General features: G+C 50.3%; 7 protein-coding genes across 7 annotated transcripts; 2 read left to right on the top strand and 5 right to left on the bottom strand.

Moving 5' to 3' along the window:
• Positions 1–777: 777 nt before the first annotated feature.
• On the bottom strand, positions 778–1272 carry BT62DRAFT_1004348 (uncharacterized protein; the record flags this gene model as incomplete). Its single annotated transcript, XM_043177023.1, has 3 exons — positions 778–972; positions 1026–1094; positions 1150–1272. 3 exons carry the CDS (start codon positions 1270–1272, stop codon positions 778–780), a joined length of 387 nt encoding a protein of 128 aa, XP_043041092.1.
• A 783-nt stretch (positions 1273–2055) lies between these two features.
• BT62DRAFT_783225 (uncharacterized protein) lies at positions 2056–3493 on the top strand. The gene is made up of 3 exons (XM_043182269.1): positions 2056–2100; positions 2146–2948; positions 3000–3493. Exons 2-3 carry the CDS (start codon positions 2171–2173, stop codon positions 3407–3409), a joined length of 1188 nt encoding a protein of 395 aa, XP_043041091.1. The 5' UTR covers positions 2056–2100; positions 2146–2170; the 3' UTR covers positions 3410–3493.
• BT62DRAFT_783239 (uncharacterized protein) lies at positions 3494–6273 on the bottom strand. The gene is made up of 3 exons (XM_043182270.1): positions 6170–6273; positions 5782–6113; positions 3494–5730 (listed from the first exon to the last, which is right to left on the bottom strand). Exons 2-3 carry the CDS (start codon positions 6098–6100, stop codon positions 3578–3580), a joined length of 2472 nt encoding a protein of 823 aa, XP_043041090.1. The 5' UTR covers positions 6101–6113; positions 6170–6273; the 3' UTR covers positions 3494–3577.
• A 2846-nt stretch (positions 6274–9119) lies between these two features.
• BT62DRAFT_783188 (uncharacterized protein) lies at positions 9120–11091 on the bottom strand. Its single transcript, XM_043182268.1, has 4 exons — positions 10868–11091; positions 10522–10715; positions 10342–10468; positions 9120–10284 (listed from the first exon to the last, which is right to left on the bottom strand). The coding sequence occupies exons 1-4, from the start codon at positions 10960–10962 to the stop codon at positions 9396–9398; spliced, it is 1305 nt and encodes a 434-aa protein (XP_043041089.1). The 5' UTR covers positions 10963–11091; the 3' UTR covers positions 9120–9395.
• Positions 11092–11539: 448 nt separating this feature from the next.
• BT62DRAFT_930604 (cytochrome b5) lies at positions 11540–12344 on the top strand. Its single transcript, XM_043185962.1, has 6 exons — positions 11540–11649; positions 11708–11736; positions 11790–11826; positions 11883–11980; positions 12031–12104; positions 12155–12344. The coding sequence occupies exons 1-6, from the start codon at positions 11568–11570 to the stop codon at positions 12228–12230; spliced, it is 396 nt and encodes a 131-aa protein (XP_043041088.1). The 5' UTR covers positions 11540–11567; the 3' UTR covers positions 12231–12344.
• Positions 12345–12566: 222 nt separating this feature from the next.
• BT62DRAFT_783021 (ribonuclease III) lies at positions 12567–14092 on the bottom strand. The gene is made up of 6 exons (XM_043182267.1): positions 13929–14092; positions 13723–13878; positions 13579–13669; positions 13351–13525; positions 13286–13299; positions 12567–13240 (listed from the first exon to the last, which is right to left on the bottom strand). Exons 1-6 carry the CDS (start codon positions 13937–13939, stop codon positions 12758–12760), a joined length of 930 nt encoding a protein of 309 aa, XP_043041087.1. The 5' UTR covers positions 13940–14092; the 3' UTR covers positions 12567–12757.
• Positions 14093–14933: 841 nt separating this feature from the next.
• Positions 14934–15893, bottom strand: BT62DRAFT_993256 (Phosphoadenosine phosphosulfate reductase thioredoxin; the record flags this gene model as incomplete). The annotated part of the gene is made up of 3 exons (XM_043190395.1): positions 14934–15018; positions 15086–15448; positions 15501–15893. 3 exons carry the CDS (start codon positions 15891–15893, stop codon positions 14968–14970), a joined length of 807 nt encoding a protein of 268 aa, XP_043041086.1. The 3' UTR covers positions 14934–14967.
• Positions 15894–16178: the final 285 nt, after the last annotated feature.

The following is a 16178-nucleotide window of genomic DNA, read 5'->3' as shown; positions in this document are numbered from 1 at the left end:
AAAAGTGCGTTTGAATTGTGAAAGCCCACTATGGTGCATTGAAATTTACGCCTCGACGCCCCATTTGACATTCTCCCTGCTGAATCAGGCAGCTCAAGGCTTGGCAGGATGACAAAAAGTTCGATATTAGCATGCGCATTTAGTCGGCTTCACGTCGGCTTTGCGTGTGGTAGATTTTCAGTGGCCGGATTCGTATCTTCATTTTGAATGGCACAGAGATAATACTCTTGTATATGTTACGGCGGGATAGCAGCAGATTGGATATTAGTATCGAGTTAGGTCTAGCTTGCAGCTTACGCCGAATGTCGATTTGCGTGGAATAGATATCATCGAATATGCAATCCTCATATTGCTCTTGAATGTTATAGGTGATATGAGCGAGGTACATCTATACGAGGAATGACCCGAACTTGGGATTAAACCAGTAGAAGACAACAGTATAACTTGAAGTTGAATTCGAAGTTACAGAGGTTGTTGAGATGGGAGGGTGAACATTTATTTATTCCGTTAGCTCCGAACGTCCGACATCCGTCCCTACAATGTCTGATTTGTGTGGCGAGATTATGAAAAGCGTCGTTAGGTTTTTTTAGAAGCATAATCTCCGGCATTACAGCTAGATGATTGGATCATCAAAGCCAGGGGGATTCACGACGTACTAGTTAGTCTTCTCTTCGCATAGACAATGGTATTACATATAAAGGACACGAGTTTGTACAATGTGATACAAATGCATATACAGGGTTGTGATATGTACATAAGAGGGAGCGCGTCTGTTAATCAGATAACTGAATACCGATGGCAGTTCCATCGACTGCGTCTCTTCATTTTTGCCATGACCCGCTTGGGTTTGATCTGATCGAAAAATGTGATGATAGTCGAGGAGACTGTCGAGCATTTCGCTAACAGCGGACATGAATCGTCTCTTGCCATTCCGTAAGGTCTTGAACCTCGACACACGTCACGGTTAACGTGCTGCGACGAAGGTGTCAGACAATATCAACTGTGGCGCAGGGGAAATATCAAACCTTTGAGCACGCCGCCATAGTTGGAAAACTCATATAGCACTCATCGCAGTAAAAGATAGGTGCTGGAGGCTGAATTAGGTGTCGTGTAAGCTCGTGAAAAGTAAAATAAAAGAAAAGGACTCACTGTAACTTGGATGCCCTTTACACTACGATTGATGTTCGCAAGACTAGGATGGCAACGGTCCCAATGCCTCTCCAACGTTTGATCATCTTCGCAGCTGAGGCCGCATACGATACAGTCCACCATTGTGGTTGAAAACGGGGAGAAAGTCTTGAGACAACGGATACACGGATACCGGCCTCTACTTAACCTTAAGTAGGTCTCGGCACCTATATGACCTTACATCAATCCTCTGTACTTCCGCTGCGGACTCGTGTCAGAAAAGAAGGCCTTATGATGACGCTCTGAAACAACGGAGAAATGTCGAAGAGCCTTCAGATAAATTCCGATGAATTCCGATTGTGGTATAGGGGAGTGTTGGTATCAGTTTAACGCAGACTCAATGGCCTGCTAGATCCAAGAGTCATTGTCGGTAGTACCACAGCATCGTACGAAAGCCATAGACCCGGGGAAGATTTAGCGTAGCGAGACACAACCAAACAAAGACCAGGCCAGCCAAGAGATATCGCATTTTCTAAGACCATACCGCACCTGATTCAATAAGAACCGTGGATAACGCAGAATCGCAGACGACAGATGTGAAATATGCTTGGTACAGCCGACAGAAAACTTCTGATTTTTTCGAGTTCTGAACTTGAGTGTTGGGACAGAGGAAGCGGCTGGTTTAGGGAGGAAGGGTAACGAGGTGGATTTCGTATCACCACCAGCGATAAACGCATTAACTTACCTTTGCGGAGGGTCGCGCGGTTATGTAAAGGGTTTAAGTTGCGACGAGGACGGGGTCGGATGAGTCGGCTCGGATCCCGTAGCTTTAGGGCAGGCCGAGCAAGCCAACTTCGGTTGGGTACGCGAGCGCCAATAAGGTTATTGGTATATGACTATTATTGCGCTTCAGACATTGCAAAATAATCTAGCGACGAGATAACATATTGAATATCGACGATATCTGATAAAGTGTGTACTCCGGAGATATCAGCTTCGTTCGTTGAAATTCTAAAGTCACGTCATTTGGATCATAAATATTATGCCACTGGCCAGCCTTCCTCAGGAGCTTCTCGATATTATTGTGGACGAGCTCAGCCAGGATCGCAAATCTCTTTGTGCTCTTCATTCCACGTTGCGATCGTTCAGATGCCACGTACGGGGACATCTTTTCCGTTCCATTAATCTGACAGGAGAGCGTCGCTTTTATTCATTTCTCGAGCTATGCACGGCTGCTTCAAATATTTCCGACTTTGTTCAGTCATTAGAGGTCACTGTTTTCATTGACCCTGAATATCAACGCAACGCATTCCAAGCTCTCGGAAACCATCCATTGCCCAACTTGCATGCGCTTTGCATATTTGGTGACCCTAGCATACTCCCAGCACATCCATCCCGGGTGAACACCCATGAGATCCCCCCTCTCTTAAACCACCCTGTTACAACTCTCACCTTGCACAACCTCAATATCAAATCTGCCCGACATTTCCGCGATACCCTGCGGTCCTGTCCCGCTCTCCAAACCTTGACCATTAACTGGGTTCGCGTATGTGCAAGCAAGCCTTCATCGCTGGTCCCTGAGACCGCCGATGCTGGACCGGAAATACAGAATCTGTCCATATCATTCACGCGGTACAACTTGTGTGCCTTGGACACGTTCTTCAATTCCGATGGGACACTATTTGCGCTTCGCGGGTTACGCAAGTTCTCTTTTTCGTGGGTAATAGACTGGCGGGGGACACGCGACCTTCAATTGCTCATTCCTGCGACGAGGGGGACTCTCCAGGAGCTGCATCTGTGCCATAGCAATGTGGCAAGCTGTAGGTCCCTTATCCTTCCCTTATTCGCATTTCTAACTGGCAAAATTGTAGATCACAAGCCTCACGAGAGGTCACATATCGTAGACTTCTCGCAGGTCCCTTGCGTCATCTTTGACCCACCTCTGCGTGACGCAGACCGATGCACAGGACTTGCGTGGTTTGCGGAGTGCTTGGGATCTGGAGACGGGCCTGCACGCATCCGTCGATTGCGCCTGTCGCTCTATGTTCTCAATTTCGAAATCCTTTTATCTTCGCCTTATATGCTAGTATGGTCCTCTTTGGAGCGAGCACTTGCAGCTCCACGGTTAGCATCGCTTGAAAAACTCAAAATCTCAATTGTTGTCACCGGGGAACAACATAAAGATCAGCCGAGCTTGGAGCAGATGAAGCAGGACTTTTTGGCTGCTTTTCCTATCTTACATGAGCAGAGAAGAGTGATTGTACAGACTGCGACCCTTTAAGAGCCTCATGAGGGAACGCTCGCAAGCAGAAATTCCAGTTGAATCATAAAAGTCATCACGTATAGCATACAGTTCCGTAACTAGATAGACGTGTAGAAATAAAGAAAGAAACGAATGTGACAACAGTATGATACCAATGTCTAGGTAGTCAAACAAGAACTCTCCTCCCTACCTCCTTACTACCCGCTTCTCCGCGTCTCCGATCACAGATTTAGGTCCCTTCTTCGCCATCGCCCACAAAAACACGAAAATTATGATAGCAAACTGCAGCCACAACCACAGCTCTACCAAAACACCGGTAAAGCCTTTCGTCTCTGCAACTTTGGTTTTGTCAGCATAGACGTCCACTCGATCCTCAAGTCCTGGTGGCACTTCGGGTTGTAACAATGAACCCTCAGACTCCTCCTCAGTAGCTCGCGCATGACCGGAAAACTTCGTGACCACAGTGTCAAGGGCGCGCGAGAGTCTACGAGGCATCCGCATAGGAGGAACAAATGCCACCAGAAGAGATTTTCGTCGATCTGCACGAGGCGTCTCTTCCGTATCTGTCTCCTGCTTCACCTCCAATTCTTGCTCCGGCTCCTCAATGTGCGGGACCTCCGATAGCAGTTCAGCTGTAGAACTGGGAGGGCTCAGCACTTTATCTGTAAACCGCCCGTTAACCCAGCGAGTCGTGCGAGAACGTATGGTCTGCGACATCAATCGCGATCGCTTCCTTCGCAAAGCCGGGCCTTCATCTTCGTTCTTATCAGGAGGCTCCAGCGTCAACTGTAGGATGCTGCCACCCTTCATAGACGGAAAGGGTGTTTGGAGCTCACGATCCACACCTAGATCGGCGGAATATAGCGAGCTGAAATTGTGCGGTATGAGTGATGGCGAAGGGGGAGAAGAAATCTGGCTGAGGTCGTATATGCTACTCGAACGGAGGTGATGAAAGCCGGTATTCAAACCCCAATCATCACCAAATTGACTGCCTAGTTCATTCTGGAGGGTTTCCTCAAAGAAAGGCGAAGGTGACAATGTTTCGGAACCTTGTGGCGGGGTGGAGCAAGCGGAAGAAGAAAAATGGACAGAAGAAAGTGTCGGGGAATGCACGTTGCTTTCTGTAGACCAGGAATGCTGATGATGGGGGGAGGACGTCTTGAAGGGCGTGGTGAGCCCTTTCGACTTATACGGAGACGACGTTTCTGCAGGTATGTCTGGCGACTCGAAGAGGCCCATCACGGACTTACGGGACTTGTGGGTACCTGCCATGTTGAGGAAAGAATCATCTGTAAAGGGCCGTCTACCGTCCCATTCTAGCGACTTTCTGAAGCTCTTGAATCGAATAGTACTGTCATCCGTTGTCCGTGGCTTCTCAGGAGTGGTATCAAAACCTTCCATAAACTCCAATTTGGAATCATTCAACGACTCGTAGACCTTGCTCATGTTCTCTGTCTCCCGCTGGACAGCAATGAGCTTGGTAGCCGTTTCTGACTGTTGGCGCGTTATCCGAAGGTTTGCTTCCTCCAGCTCGAGAATTTTGGCCAGTAGCTGAGAGACGATAGCGAGTTCAGGCTCGATTAGGACTCGAGGTGCCTCAGGCTGAGCTTGCGTTGCGGAGTCCACAGTGGCAGAGTGGATCAATGATGGATCGATGACTGGATTGCATGCCAAAGCCATCATTTCAGGCGTGGACTCCGGCAAAGGAGTGACATCCGGAATGGATGACGTTGAAGGCCCTGAGAGGATTCCACCTGGGGCAAAGTCCCTGATTTCTTCCTCTACCTCTTCCGAGGTATCAGGCTTCGGTTGAGATATTTCCACCTTGGCCTCTTGTTCCAGTTTTCGCCGCCAAGCAGCTTCAATTGGTGCCATCCGTTCAGCCTTCTCCTCAAATTCCTGGCTCCATGCTCGCGTTTTCTCAAGATCCTCCCTTAACTGAAGAATCTCATTCTCCAGCCGCCTGAGCATCCGTCTGCCCGACAAGTCCGCACTAGCCGCTTCTGTCTCAAGACGCTCGATTTTCTGAAGGAGCTCATCATTCTGGTCGGCGAGTAAGCTGATATCGTCCAGACGCACGGAGACTTTACGAACGCGACGGCGAGGCAGATCGGTTTGGGGAGTAGAATAAAGATCGGATTTGGATGGTTGTGTAAAGGTTGAACGAGAAATACTATTGGTGTAAAGATGCGGCGATTGAAGAGAGATAGGTGATGGCGAAGACGATGCAGCAGGTGACAAGCTGCCTGGGAAACAGGCAAAGAGGTCTTGGTGTTTAGACTTCAAAGATACGTTATCATCGTAGAGGCTCTTGCATAGGGAAGTGGTGCGATCAAGTTCTGTGTTCAAGTTAGCTTGAGACCTTCCACCAGGAATGGCTGACTACATACCTGTTTCGCGCTGCTTGATGAGACCATCCGCTTTCAACAACAAATCTGACAGCTCCTCTCGCGACTTTTCGTTCAGCCAATCCATATTACCTTCTTCGGCTACTACTTTACCCGCCTCACATTCTATCCTCCGGAAAGTCGCAGAGACGGGCGTTCCCAGCAATGTACTCGACGAGGACCGCGACGGCTTCTTCTGGGAAGGGAACACAAACGAAGAGGCGTATGACGGGGGTGGAGAACCTTTCTGGTTGAACATAGAGTGTGAGCGGCGGATCTGAGCTGGAGGACGGGGCCTGGAGGATCCTTCGTTGGCTAGCATGGTTGATAATATACTGTTCAAATTGTAAGAGCGTCGAACGGCGACTCTTCGACATTCAAACATGCTTACCGGGAAAATTAGAATACGAATAGTGAGGAATGATAGGATAGTGCTAGTTGGTAGAAACTGAATCTCCATGTCATTCGAATACAACGGCAAGGACGAGATCCAAGGACTCACAAAGGAAATAGAATGTACGCCTTGGACGCGTCCTATCCTGGCGTTATAATTTCAAAGACGAGTACTGCGCGTACTCATCGGCGTTGCAGTACAAGGTAACGCAGAGTGAGAAACATACGATTCTGACTTGACGTTCTAGCACTCTACCACGTGAAATCGAGATTAGGGGCCAATTTGAATTTCAATTATTTGGGGATCAAAAACAGGGATCCCCTGGTATTAAATAATACATGTATATACCTACCAAATCATCAACCAGTACAGAGCCTAAATGCATGCAGGAAAGATACAACGAAGACACGAAAAGAGCTCTACTTTTTCTCAGCAGCAGCTCCAAACACAGAAGGAGTCGTAGACCCAGAACCTCCATCAAAGACGGCTGGCTTGGAGGCAAACGAAGATGTACCACCGGCAGACGGGGTTGGAGTCGTGCCTGTGCCAGAACCAGTCCCGAATGAGAAAACGGGCTTCGGGGGATCACTCTGGGCGGGTTTGCCAAACGGACTTGGCGATGATGATGAGCCAAATGTGAAGGTCGTGGGGACGTTGACCTGAGCCGACGAAAAATCAGGACCTGCTCCCTTTGTAGCAGCAGCTCCGAAGGCCCCATTCGTCCCAAACGCAGACAACGTTCCAGAATCGCTGCCCTGGGCTGCTTTACCAAACGGACTGGAGAACAACGATGAAGCAAACGTAGGTGCCGAAGGAGCGCTCATTGTCCCATTAACATCATCCGAACCTGACGCATCCTTTTCTTTCGCCGCCGCCGCCGCTCCAAATAATCCACTCTTCCCAAACGCTGAGGATGGTGTCCCAGAACCAGTGCCGAACACCGAATAGGTACTTGTTGTCCCATTAACATTGGAATCCGGCCCCGACGCGTCCTTTTCCTTCGCCGCCGCTCCAAATAACCCACTCTTCCCAAACGCCGAGGATGGTGTCCCAGAACTAGAACCAAACACGGGCTTGCTCGAATCCACACTAAAAGGGTTTGACTTATCCGCACCGTCAATTCCACCAAACGCAGAGGTAGCAGGTATGGTAGACAACGGAGTAGACTCTTTGGGCGTACCGAACGCCGATTGTCCAGCAGTTCCAAATCCACCAAATGAAGGGGCAGCAGGTGCAGTGACCGCAGGTGTTGATTCTTTAGGAGCCCCGAAATTAAACGTAGAAGCAGCAGGGGTAGAAGAAGGTACAGCGGGACCGGGTGTTGACTCTTTGGAAGCACCGAAGGGTGAATTTGCAGGAGTCCCGAACCCGCCGAACGCAGGAGTGCTAGTGGAGGCAGGAGCAGGAGCAGGCGTTGGCTCTTTGGGCGTGCCAAACGCTGACTTGCCAGCAAAACCACTAAACGCAGGAGTACTAGTCGAAGGTGCGGATGTCGACTCTCCCGGAGTTCCGATTGATGGCTGGCCTTGAGCTTGAGTACTAAAGCTACCTGCAGCAGGAGTAGCGGCGGGCATAGGTGAGGACTCCTTGGTCCCAAAATTGAACTTGCCGGCCGCGACAGCCCCAAACGCATTTGGACTCGGTGCACTACTACCAATACCAGTCGTAGTGGGAGGTTTCACAAAGGGGAATGTACCGAAATTCGAGGACGGCTCAGCTGGTTTGCTACTGCCAGGCTGAGATGTCGGGCCCAGTGCACCACTCAACGATGACGACGTCACATTAGGCTTCGTGGTAGGCGTGTTGATACTGAAGTTAAATTTCGGTGCAGGAGCCAGAGCTGGCTTACTTGTAGGCTCGGCGGGTTTATTGAAGAAGGAAGAGGAAGGTGTACTAGACTGTGTCGCAGGAGGCGTACTGAATGAGAACGATGTCGGCGGTTTCTGCGCAGCTTGAGCTGCTGCAGGTGCTGACTGTTGCTGCTGCTGCTGTGGAGGTCCCATTCGTGCCAACAATGAATTTGTTGGCGCAGAGGAAGTAGAGACATTTTGACTGAACGAAAACTTCGAGACGGGTTGTGCGGGAGTGGATGACGTCGCAGGCGTAGAGACCGATGCAGGTATAGGAGCAGGGTTTATCGTGCTCGGAAAGCCCAGGCCTGGCGCCTGGGGTTTTTCAGGTGCCCTAGTTGGCGAATTGGTTGCTAATGGACTTGACGTAGAAGGAGCGAAGGAGAGTGCAGCTTTGTTGGCGTTAGGAGCAGATGGTTGTTTGAAGAATGGATTACTCGTAGTAACAGGCTTCGACGCCCCATCTAAAGGAGCAGAGTTGGATGCAGGCGTTGAGCCCAGCGGTGGAATAGACATAGATGAAGGCGCCGACATAGAGCCTAAGGGAGGAGCGGATGCCAACGAAGGCTGAGGCACAGAACCCAACGGAGCCGCTGATGCTAAAGAAAAGGCGGGTTTATTCGAGGATCCAGAAGCCACCCCGCCTAAAGCGAATGTACTCTTGGGACCATCGCTCTCCGCAGGCTTCGTCACAGATATTGTTGGAATCGTAGGCTGCGGCATCACTGACGCCTTCAACTTCTCCTTCTTCTCCTTCTCCAACCTATCCAACGCTTCCTTCTCCTCGCGTTTCTTCTGATTGGCTTCTCGCATCTTCACCATCGCTTTGGCTTCCAAATCTTGTTTCTCCCATTTGGAATAGACCTTCTGGGGCTGTCGCGGGCTGCCATTGGTACTGTCGGTGAGGCTGGTTCCGGGTGATGGAGGGGTAGGTGAAGGTGAGGTAGGCGTGAAGGCGCTTGTTATGCGTCGACGGAACGTTGGCTGGAGCCCAATAGTAGTGGCTACGGACTGGTGGACAGCGCTTTGTGATTGCTGAGATGACGGTTTACCGGAACGTTCTTTTAGACTGTTGAATTTGGGTGAACCTGTAGAGTTCCATAGAAGATGCTTGCCAGAAGAAGGAGAAGGCTATATAGATCTCATCAAAATGCAAAAAGAAGTTGAAGTATTAGAAATCCTACCGGCACTTCAGATGAAGGTGTCGAGGGCTCAGAAGACTTGTTTGGCATCAAATCTTGCCACGCGAGCAAACGTTGTTGCTTAGCCTCCCTGAACTCATCTTCGGTAAGCCATTTCTCGACGCAGACCTCAATGTTAGCTTCTCGATCCGGATGTTGGGAGTCTTTTGGCTGCAGAAACTGTAAAACATCTTATACGCACAAGAAAACAAAGCTTACCATAATGTACCTCTGCCCGGCCTTCTTGATGAGCGCCTGACGCAGTCTTTGCCCATTCGGACCCACTTTATACCTTACTCCATTGCTCTCCCACTCCTCACCGATCTCCCTACGGTTGGCTCTGTCCGGGGATACGTCGATAGAGATATTGGCATAACGACCATGCTCATCTTCATCCTCCTGGACAGCTTGAGCCCGTTTACCCCTCTTTTTCCTAGACAGCTGAGCAGACGATTCTTCAGCAATATCCAGCATCTCCTCATCGTTAATATCACGCTCCCGCTTCGTCCCCCGCAACTTTACACCAACATCCGATCTCCGCTTATTACGTCTCTTCCTCCCCCTCGACTTTGGCTCGACTTCCTCCGCCTCATCTTCTTCGTTAAAGGAAGGACCCGCCTCGACGCGATCTCGCTTCCTACCTCGCGGCGTAGCAAGCACCTCCGCTATCTCGTCCTCGTCAACCTCCATGTCCTCATCAGAGGCAACAGCTTCATGACCCCGTGACACCTTCCTCGGTCTCTTCTCCCTGGCCCACTCCGATAACATGATTTCTTCACTATCACCCTCTGGCTCATCACCAAAACCACGCTTATTGCCCCGTTTCGATGCAGAAGAAGCCGAATTCTGCCACCCGGCCTCTTCATCTCCATCAATAAACTCATCACCTTCGACCCTGGACTTCTTAGAATTATCAGCAATAACAGGCTCTTCCTCCAGTCCACGCTTTCTCTGAGTGTGAGTGGATTTGAGGATACCGTTCGTCTTACGAACGGGTCTCTCAGGAAAGTCAGGTACGCTAACGCGAAGAAGACTGGTATTGTAACCATCAGCGAAGAGGACTCTGTTTGGAGATGTGGATCTATCATTACGTGTTAGACCATGGTGTGCTGCATTCCAAGTAATAGACTATAGTTACACGGGCGGCGGTGGCACGGCAGCCTCACTTGTAGGTAAAGATGGATAGAGCTGTTCCGTAGCCGCCGGGGCGCACTGCCCTGGAAAGTTGGAGGGTGAAGCAGCCTGTAATTGGGGAGCACTGGGGCCTTCTAAACACCCGTCAGCAAACTCAAATCGAGTGTATGAATGAGCAACGCACCTCCGCGATTCCGTACGATCTGCTCGGCTTGTGCAGGACGAGCTTCATGGGCCGTCTGCGTGTTTGTGCTTCCCTGACTCTGTAGCGCCGACACTGGCCGCTCTTTTTCCTGTCGAGAGCGTCGAACTGCGGCATACGCTACGTTGAATGGGCGGTGGTCGTTGTCCGGAATCCCGTGTCGGCGTCGCATCGACCTGGAACAGAGGAATCATGAGTAGTTCCTAATGCCACAAAAGCTACTGAGACGCACAGCCTGTAAGCCCTTTCGCGTGCCTTGGAGAAACTATTCCAACCAAGTACCAGTATCACGTAGGTGACGACGGCACCGAGCGCCCAGCCAACGTACTTGAGAAACGACATTGCTGACCAGGCGCTGAGTGAAAACTCACGTCTGACAGGAAGGGAATCGCTCCCCAGAATATCGGAAAAGTCGTCGGCCATGATGTGCAGAGATGAAGGAATGACTGGACACGGCCGCGTAGCTTGCGCGTACTGGATTTTGATGGTTAAGGCGAAGGGCGGAACCGTATTTTTGGGTTACCTAATCTATTTGTGCATATTTGATCTGAGACTATAAAAGTTTTTTTTTCCGCTCGATGGGCTATTTACTTCTTGTCTCCTGATCCAGTGCACAATACGAATTGTCTAAACACTCACAATTTCACCTTCCTGATTCTGCCCTTTCGTTGGATATTCCACTCTCGAATGCCTGGGAACACGGCTTTCCTTTGCCTTCGTTACCCTTACTCGTGTAGTGGAAGATCGACCTTTGCTTGGTCCACGCTTGAACTGCCAGCTACTATCGTACACCTTGCTATGGCCATTCGAGTACTAAACTAGGCGTACATTCTGTATTATGTAGTATCTCTGTGAAAATCAGTCGGTTACGCGTCCTATCATGTTGCAGATTGGTCGGTCCAGAGTAGTTTCAGCGAATCGGTAAAATCGTGGGAAAGCACAAAAGGTTATAAAAGTTGCGCGACGTGGACGGCCTCTGGACCCGTTTTTAGTCAGACCGCTCCTTGGCTTCCTCCTTTTCGTCCACCATGTCTGAGAAGATTATCACCTACGAAGAGCTCCGCGCTCATACGACAAAGGACTCCATTTATCTCCTTATCAGTGGGAAAGGTGCGTACTTCCCGGCCAATCAGGGTTCTTCGTTTTGTCTGACGACGACGGGCCACAGTGTACGATGTCACCAAATTTCTCGATGAAGTAGGCTTCTACCACCATACAGTGCCTTTGTAAGCCATTCACAGCCCTTACAGCATCCTGGAGGAGACGAAGTCATCCTAGCTGAAGCAGGTCAGCCCCGGTTCTGTTCGCTGTTCGCCTTCGAACCCGTTCTCACCGCTATCCAGGTCATGACGCGACGGAGGGTTTCGAGGATGTTGGTCACTCGGACGAGGCCAGGGCGCTCCTTCCCGGTTTGTTTATTGGTGAATTTGACAAAGATAGCGTACGTTGCCCGTTTGCGAGTCCAATGATAGTGCGTTGAGCGTTTTATAGGGTCTGGACATCAAGTCAGGCGCAGCGGCCGCTCAGGCATCGAGGATATCTGGTGCTGTTGAGCAGGGCTCCAAGTACGTCGCCGTGGTCTTCAGCCGACAGTATGTTGATCTTTTCCCGCCAGTTTGATGTATTTTGTCCCGCTCGCACTGTTGGGGGCTTACTTTGCCTGGAGATTCTACGCAACAGGATCTGTATGATTGCATGCAGCGTCTCAACACATTAATAATGTCATCCCTTGTTTTCATGTACTTATTCCATTGTTCCCGATACTCTTCCATTTCTTCGCTGCCCACATCTTCAAGGGCCCCGTGCTGCTTGTAATAGATCGTGATTCATCAGCCCTTCCTCGGACCCCGGATAAATTTTAAATGCTACTTACGATCTCTGATTTTCCGCCAAGGCGCGTTGAAGATACGTGTCACCTCCCACGGGCCGTTGTGTCATTCATGATTTGCGCAAAACGAACAATTTGAGAAATGCCCAGACGCAGGATGCCGGCGAGAATCGCAATTCTTACAAACATTTACATTGTGTACCCCACGGCAATCATCTGACCCACTTCTTCGCAACGATAACCCATTTACCCCACTCCCTCCAATGTTGTACTAGATACCCACTTGGATGTATGACCGATCTCCCTACCCACAGTCTCTTCACACTGCAGCTAGCCCACGATGTCCAGCCCCAGTCTGGAGAAACTATGCAAAATCAAAAGGGCAACTCACTAAACGTTGATACCCAACTTCTTCAAGCCCTCCTTGGCCGCCTCGTTCCTCGCCGCCTTCTTCGTGTTCCCCTTGCCCTTCCCAAAGTGCTCCCCATCAACAACGACCTTGACATACCACACAGGCGTGGTCTTGATTCCCTTCAACATCTCTGTGTCGACCTCCTCCCCGTCATCTGAATCGGGGTTATGGGTGGAATAGATCCACTCTACTTGCTGGTTGGCTTTCTGGAGGTGCTGGTTGAACAGCCCGAGATGACCGACAGTCGTCTCAGTGACATTGAGATCAGTATGCCCGAGGGGCTGGCGGGCCGGGAATTGATTGTGTGCCGGAGGGGGGGAAGGCGGGGCGCATGCTGAAGGCAGGCCGTGCTGCATGCGTACGGTGTTGTACGCTAGCTCCACGTACGGCCGGAAGAGCTCAGACAGCCAAGGCTGGGTGCAATCCAGACCCTGGTCGACATACAGACCTCCAACAAAGGACTGCACGAGTGAAACTTGTTTTCGAGCTTAGTCACAGGCGCTTACCTCGAATACATCAGCTATATATGATTACATGAATACGTGATCAAGACTTGACTCAGGGCGCTTACCTTGGACGTTCGTCGAAGCGCGCAGGGTCAGAGCCTGCGCAGGATGCAACCGAAGTTTGTCAGGCAGCTTGTACTTGAGCGAACTACGCCAGACGTCATCGCAGGCGTCAGAAATCAAAGGTATCACATACATATCCGCCAAGGTGGCGTTCCCAACGATTAGCGCGCGTATCTTCTGTCGGCTAGTTAGATCCGCCAATCAAGAATGATGCATTTGAGCCCCCTCACCGTCGAGGGACCAACCCGCAGCCCAGGATACATGTCCAGCATCAGGCGTGTCACCACCAACCCCAAGACCGTATCTCCAAGATGTTCAAGTCTGCATTAACCGCCGTCAGTATCCAGCCGATCTCTGCATGATCAGAGAAGTACTTTTCATTATCAGGGCTGAGATCATTTGGGTGGTCCTCAAATATATGCACAGGCCGTGCAAAAAAGCTCCTGTGGGTAAACACCTGAATCCTTATGTTATCGTCTTTGATGTCCGGCAGCGGAGGAAGTAGGGAATCGTGCGGTCCCAAATCTGGTCTAGTCATCCATTAGCATAAACGCAACAGACATTGGCCCCCGGGACATACTTGAGCGCCATCGCTAGTACTAAAGACCGTGGAGGGAGCGATGAAACAGAGATAGCGACAATTTGAAGGTCAGATCAGCCTTTTAAGGCATCCAAGGCGATGTCATGCTGTTTCGTTCGCTCAGATTCTCCGTCTGAAATAGCGCTACGCTGAGTAGAAATGGTGTCGCAGATTCAAAGTCAATGATTGATTTGCAGGGCCCCCATATTCTATCAGTGCCGGTCACATGATAGCAATAACTTGACCCTTTCTTAAATTCTTTGGGGACAGTGGGGATGCAAGGTACTCGGGCATAACCCGGGATGCCGTACTTGCTTCTCAACGAAGGAAGATGCTATGAAGTCGACGAACACTGATGAACAGTGCACACTGCACACAGCGACTTGACGCATCACGTCGACCCCGTTCTGGGCGCCTCGGGTACTGCCATGAACTCCGATAAGAAAATGGAACTCGTGAACAGCAGCTCAATGCCCTAGCCACATTGTAGATGTACACCCTCGATGTGCACAGCACAGTTTTGCCGGTGGAAGCATTTCCAGGGAGCATCTGAGGAATCACATTCAGGCACCGAAGCACAAGGAAAGGATCCCGTCGGAAAGAAATTTGGTTCTGCATGTCAATTGCTGACTAGGGACACTTTTGCGGCAAGTTGAGTATGCCCTGCAGTGATCAAATGACTGGAGCGAGCATGCGTTCAAGAGGGGCGCAATATACGCAAGAGCCGGCCAGGACAAGACCCACAGGAGGCTGTTATCTCGAAACGGGACGAGCGGACGACCGTCGAACGTTTGGACGCTGGATGCTGATACCTTGTCTGATGGTAGAAGGAAGAATACCAGCGGGGATCGGCGCATAATGATCGGAACGCGTCATTCATGCGTCAACAATGTCGATGCGTAAATAAATTTTCGTTTTATCGGCTAATTGCGACCCTAACTGTCTAGCCAAAAAAAAACAATAAGTTGGTGACCCTTTATTAGTACAGAATATTCGCTCTAGATCCATAAAAACATGATGGGCAACGACGACCAACGCATCACGCGCCAACCTCCACAGAAGGCACCACCTTGGATACTTCGGACTCTGCCTTAAATCCGATAGAAAATACAAATTAGTGTTGTGTCTCAGAATGAATCAAAAGAAGAGGTTCTTACAGCACGTTTAGCTTGCGCCTTCATCGCGAAATAATCCTTGTGCAACCCACACTCCGTCTTTTCCTTCCCAGCCCACCTTCCAGCCCTCTCATCTTGACCTTCGGCAACCTTCACCGTGCTGTGCCAGTCCCCAACACTGCGGTATCCCTGATTAAGCAGTTTATTCCGGGGAACCTCGTTATCGGTGATGTACCAATCCACCATGGGAAACGGCCAAGCAAAAAGAGGGTTCAACTTTACCAAACCTATTTCGTCCACCTCGAGCGGCTTTAATCCAGCACGATCAGCTCCCTGAGAGGCTCTTCGGCCAGTGATAACAGACTTGACCCCCAATTCCTCGTAGGCGCGCCGTGCAGGCTCAACCTGAAACCAAAATGAGTACTAGAAGGAAAGAAACATACGGTGTTAATCTCACCTTGACGACAAAATCATACGTCTCTTCATCTCGCTCCCACAGATTTTCACCATACTTCTTCTCAAAGCCCTGTACTGTCTCGCACCCTTCCGGCTTGTAGACATTTACCGGGACGCCATATCGCTGCTTCACTTCTTCCACAAGCTCGTACGTTTCCGGGAAGTGATACAGCGTATCGATAAATATCAGAGGCGGTGGGGATTTCGTGATCTTGGACAGCATATCTATCGCAACGATACCAGTGAGCCCAAAGGCTGTGGTCTGATACAACCCCGGAAGATGTTGTACAGCCCACTCCAGGATCTCTTCCGGAGTGTTGTCAACAAGCTGTTTGTTGATGGCATCTAGGGTATCGTTCGAAATGGGAAGAGCGAGGGGTGTGGAAGAAGCCATCGTATCTGTGAAATCAACGACAGATGTTGAGCACCCTTTTATACGCAAACTTCAATTGTTAGTAAGGATCTTCAACATGTCAGTGACAGCCATACCGTGCAGAGTTCAGTCAGCATTTTCTGATCCTTTGCTGGACGACAGACGTGAATTGAGCGAGACGCACGTCATTCGCGCGAATCCGTCACGTGCGGGGCGGTGCTGCGCGCCGTTCCCCGCCGAGTCGGAGAGTCCCGAACGGTGGGGCCTCGGGGATCGCGCGTCGTGCCCTCCGTGATCGGTGGAAGC

This window comes from Guyanagaster necrorhizus, assembly GCF_019112545.1.
Source record: "Guyanagaster necrorhizus MCA 3950 unplaced genomic scaffold BT62scaffold_9, whole genome shotgun sequence".
NCBI classification, from domain to species: domain Eukaryota; kingdom Fungi; phylum Basidiomycota; class Agaricomycetes; order Agaricales; family Physalacriaceae; genus Guyanagaster; species Guyanagaster necrorhizus.
This window is presented reverse-complemented; position numbering and strand designations above follow the sequence as displayed.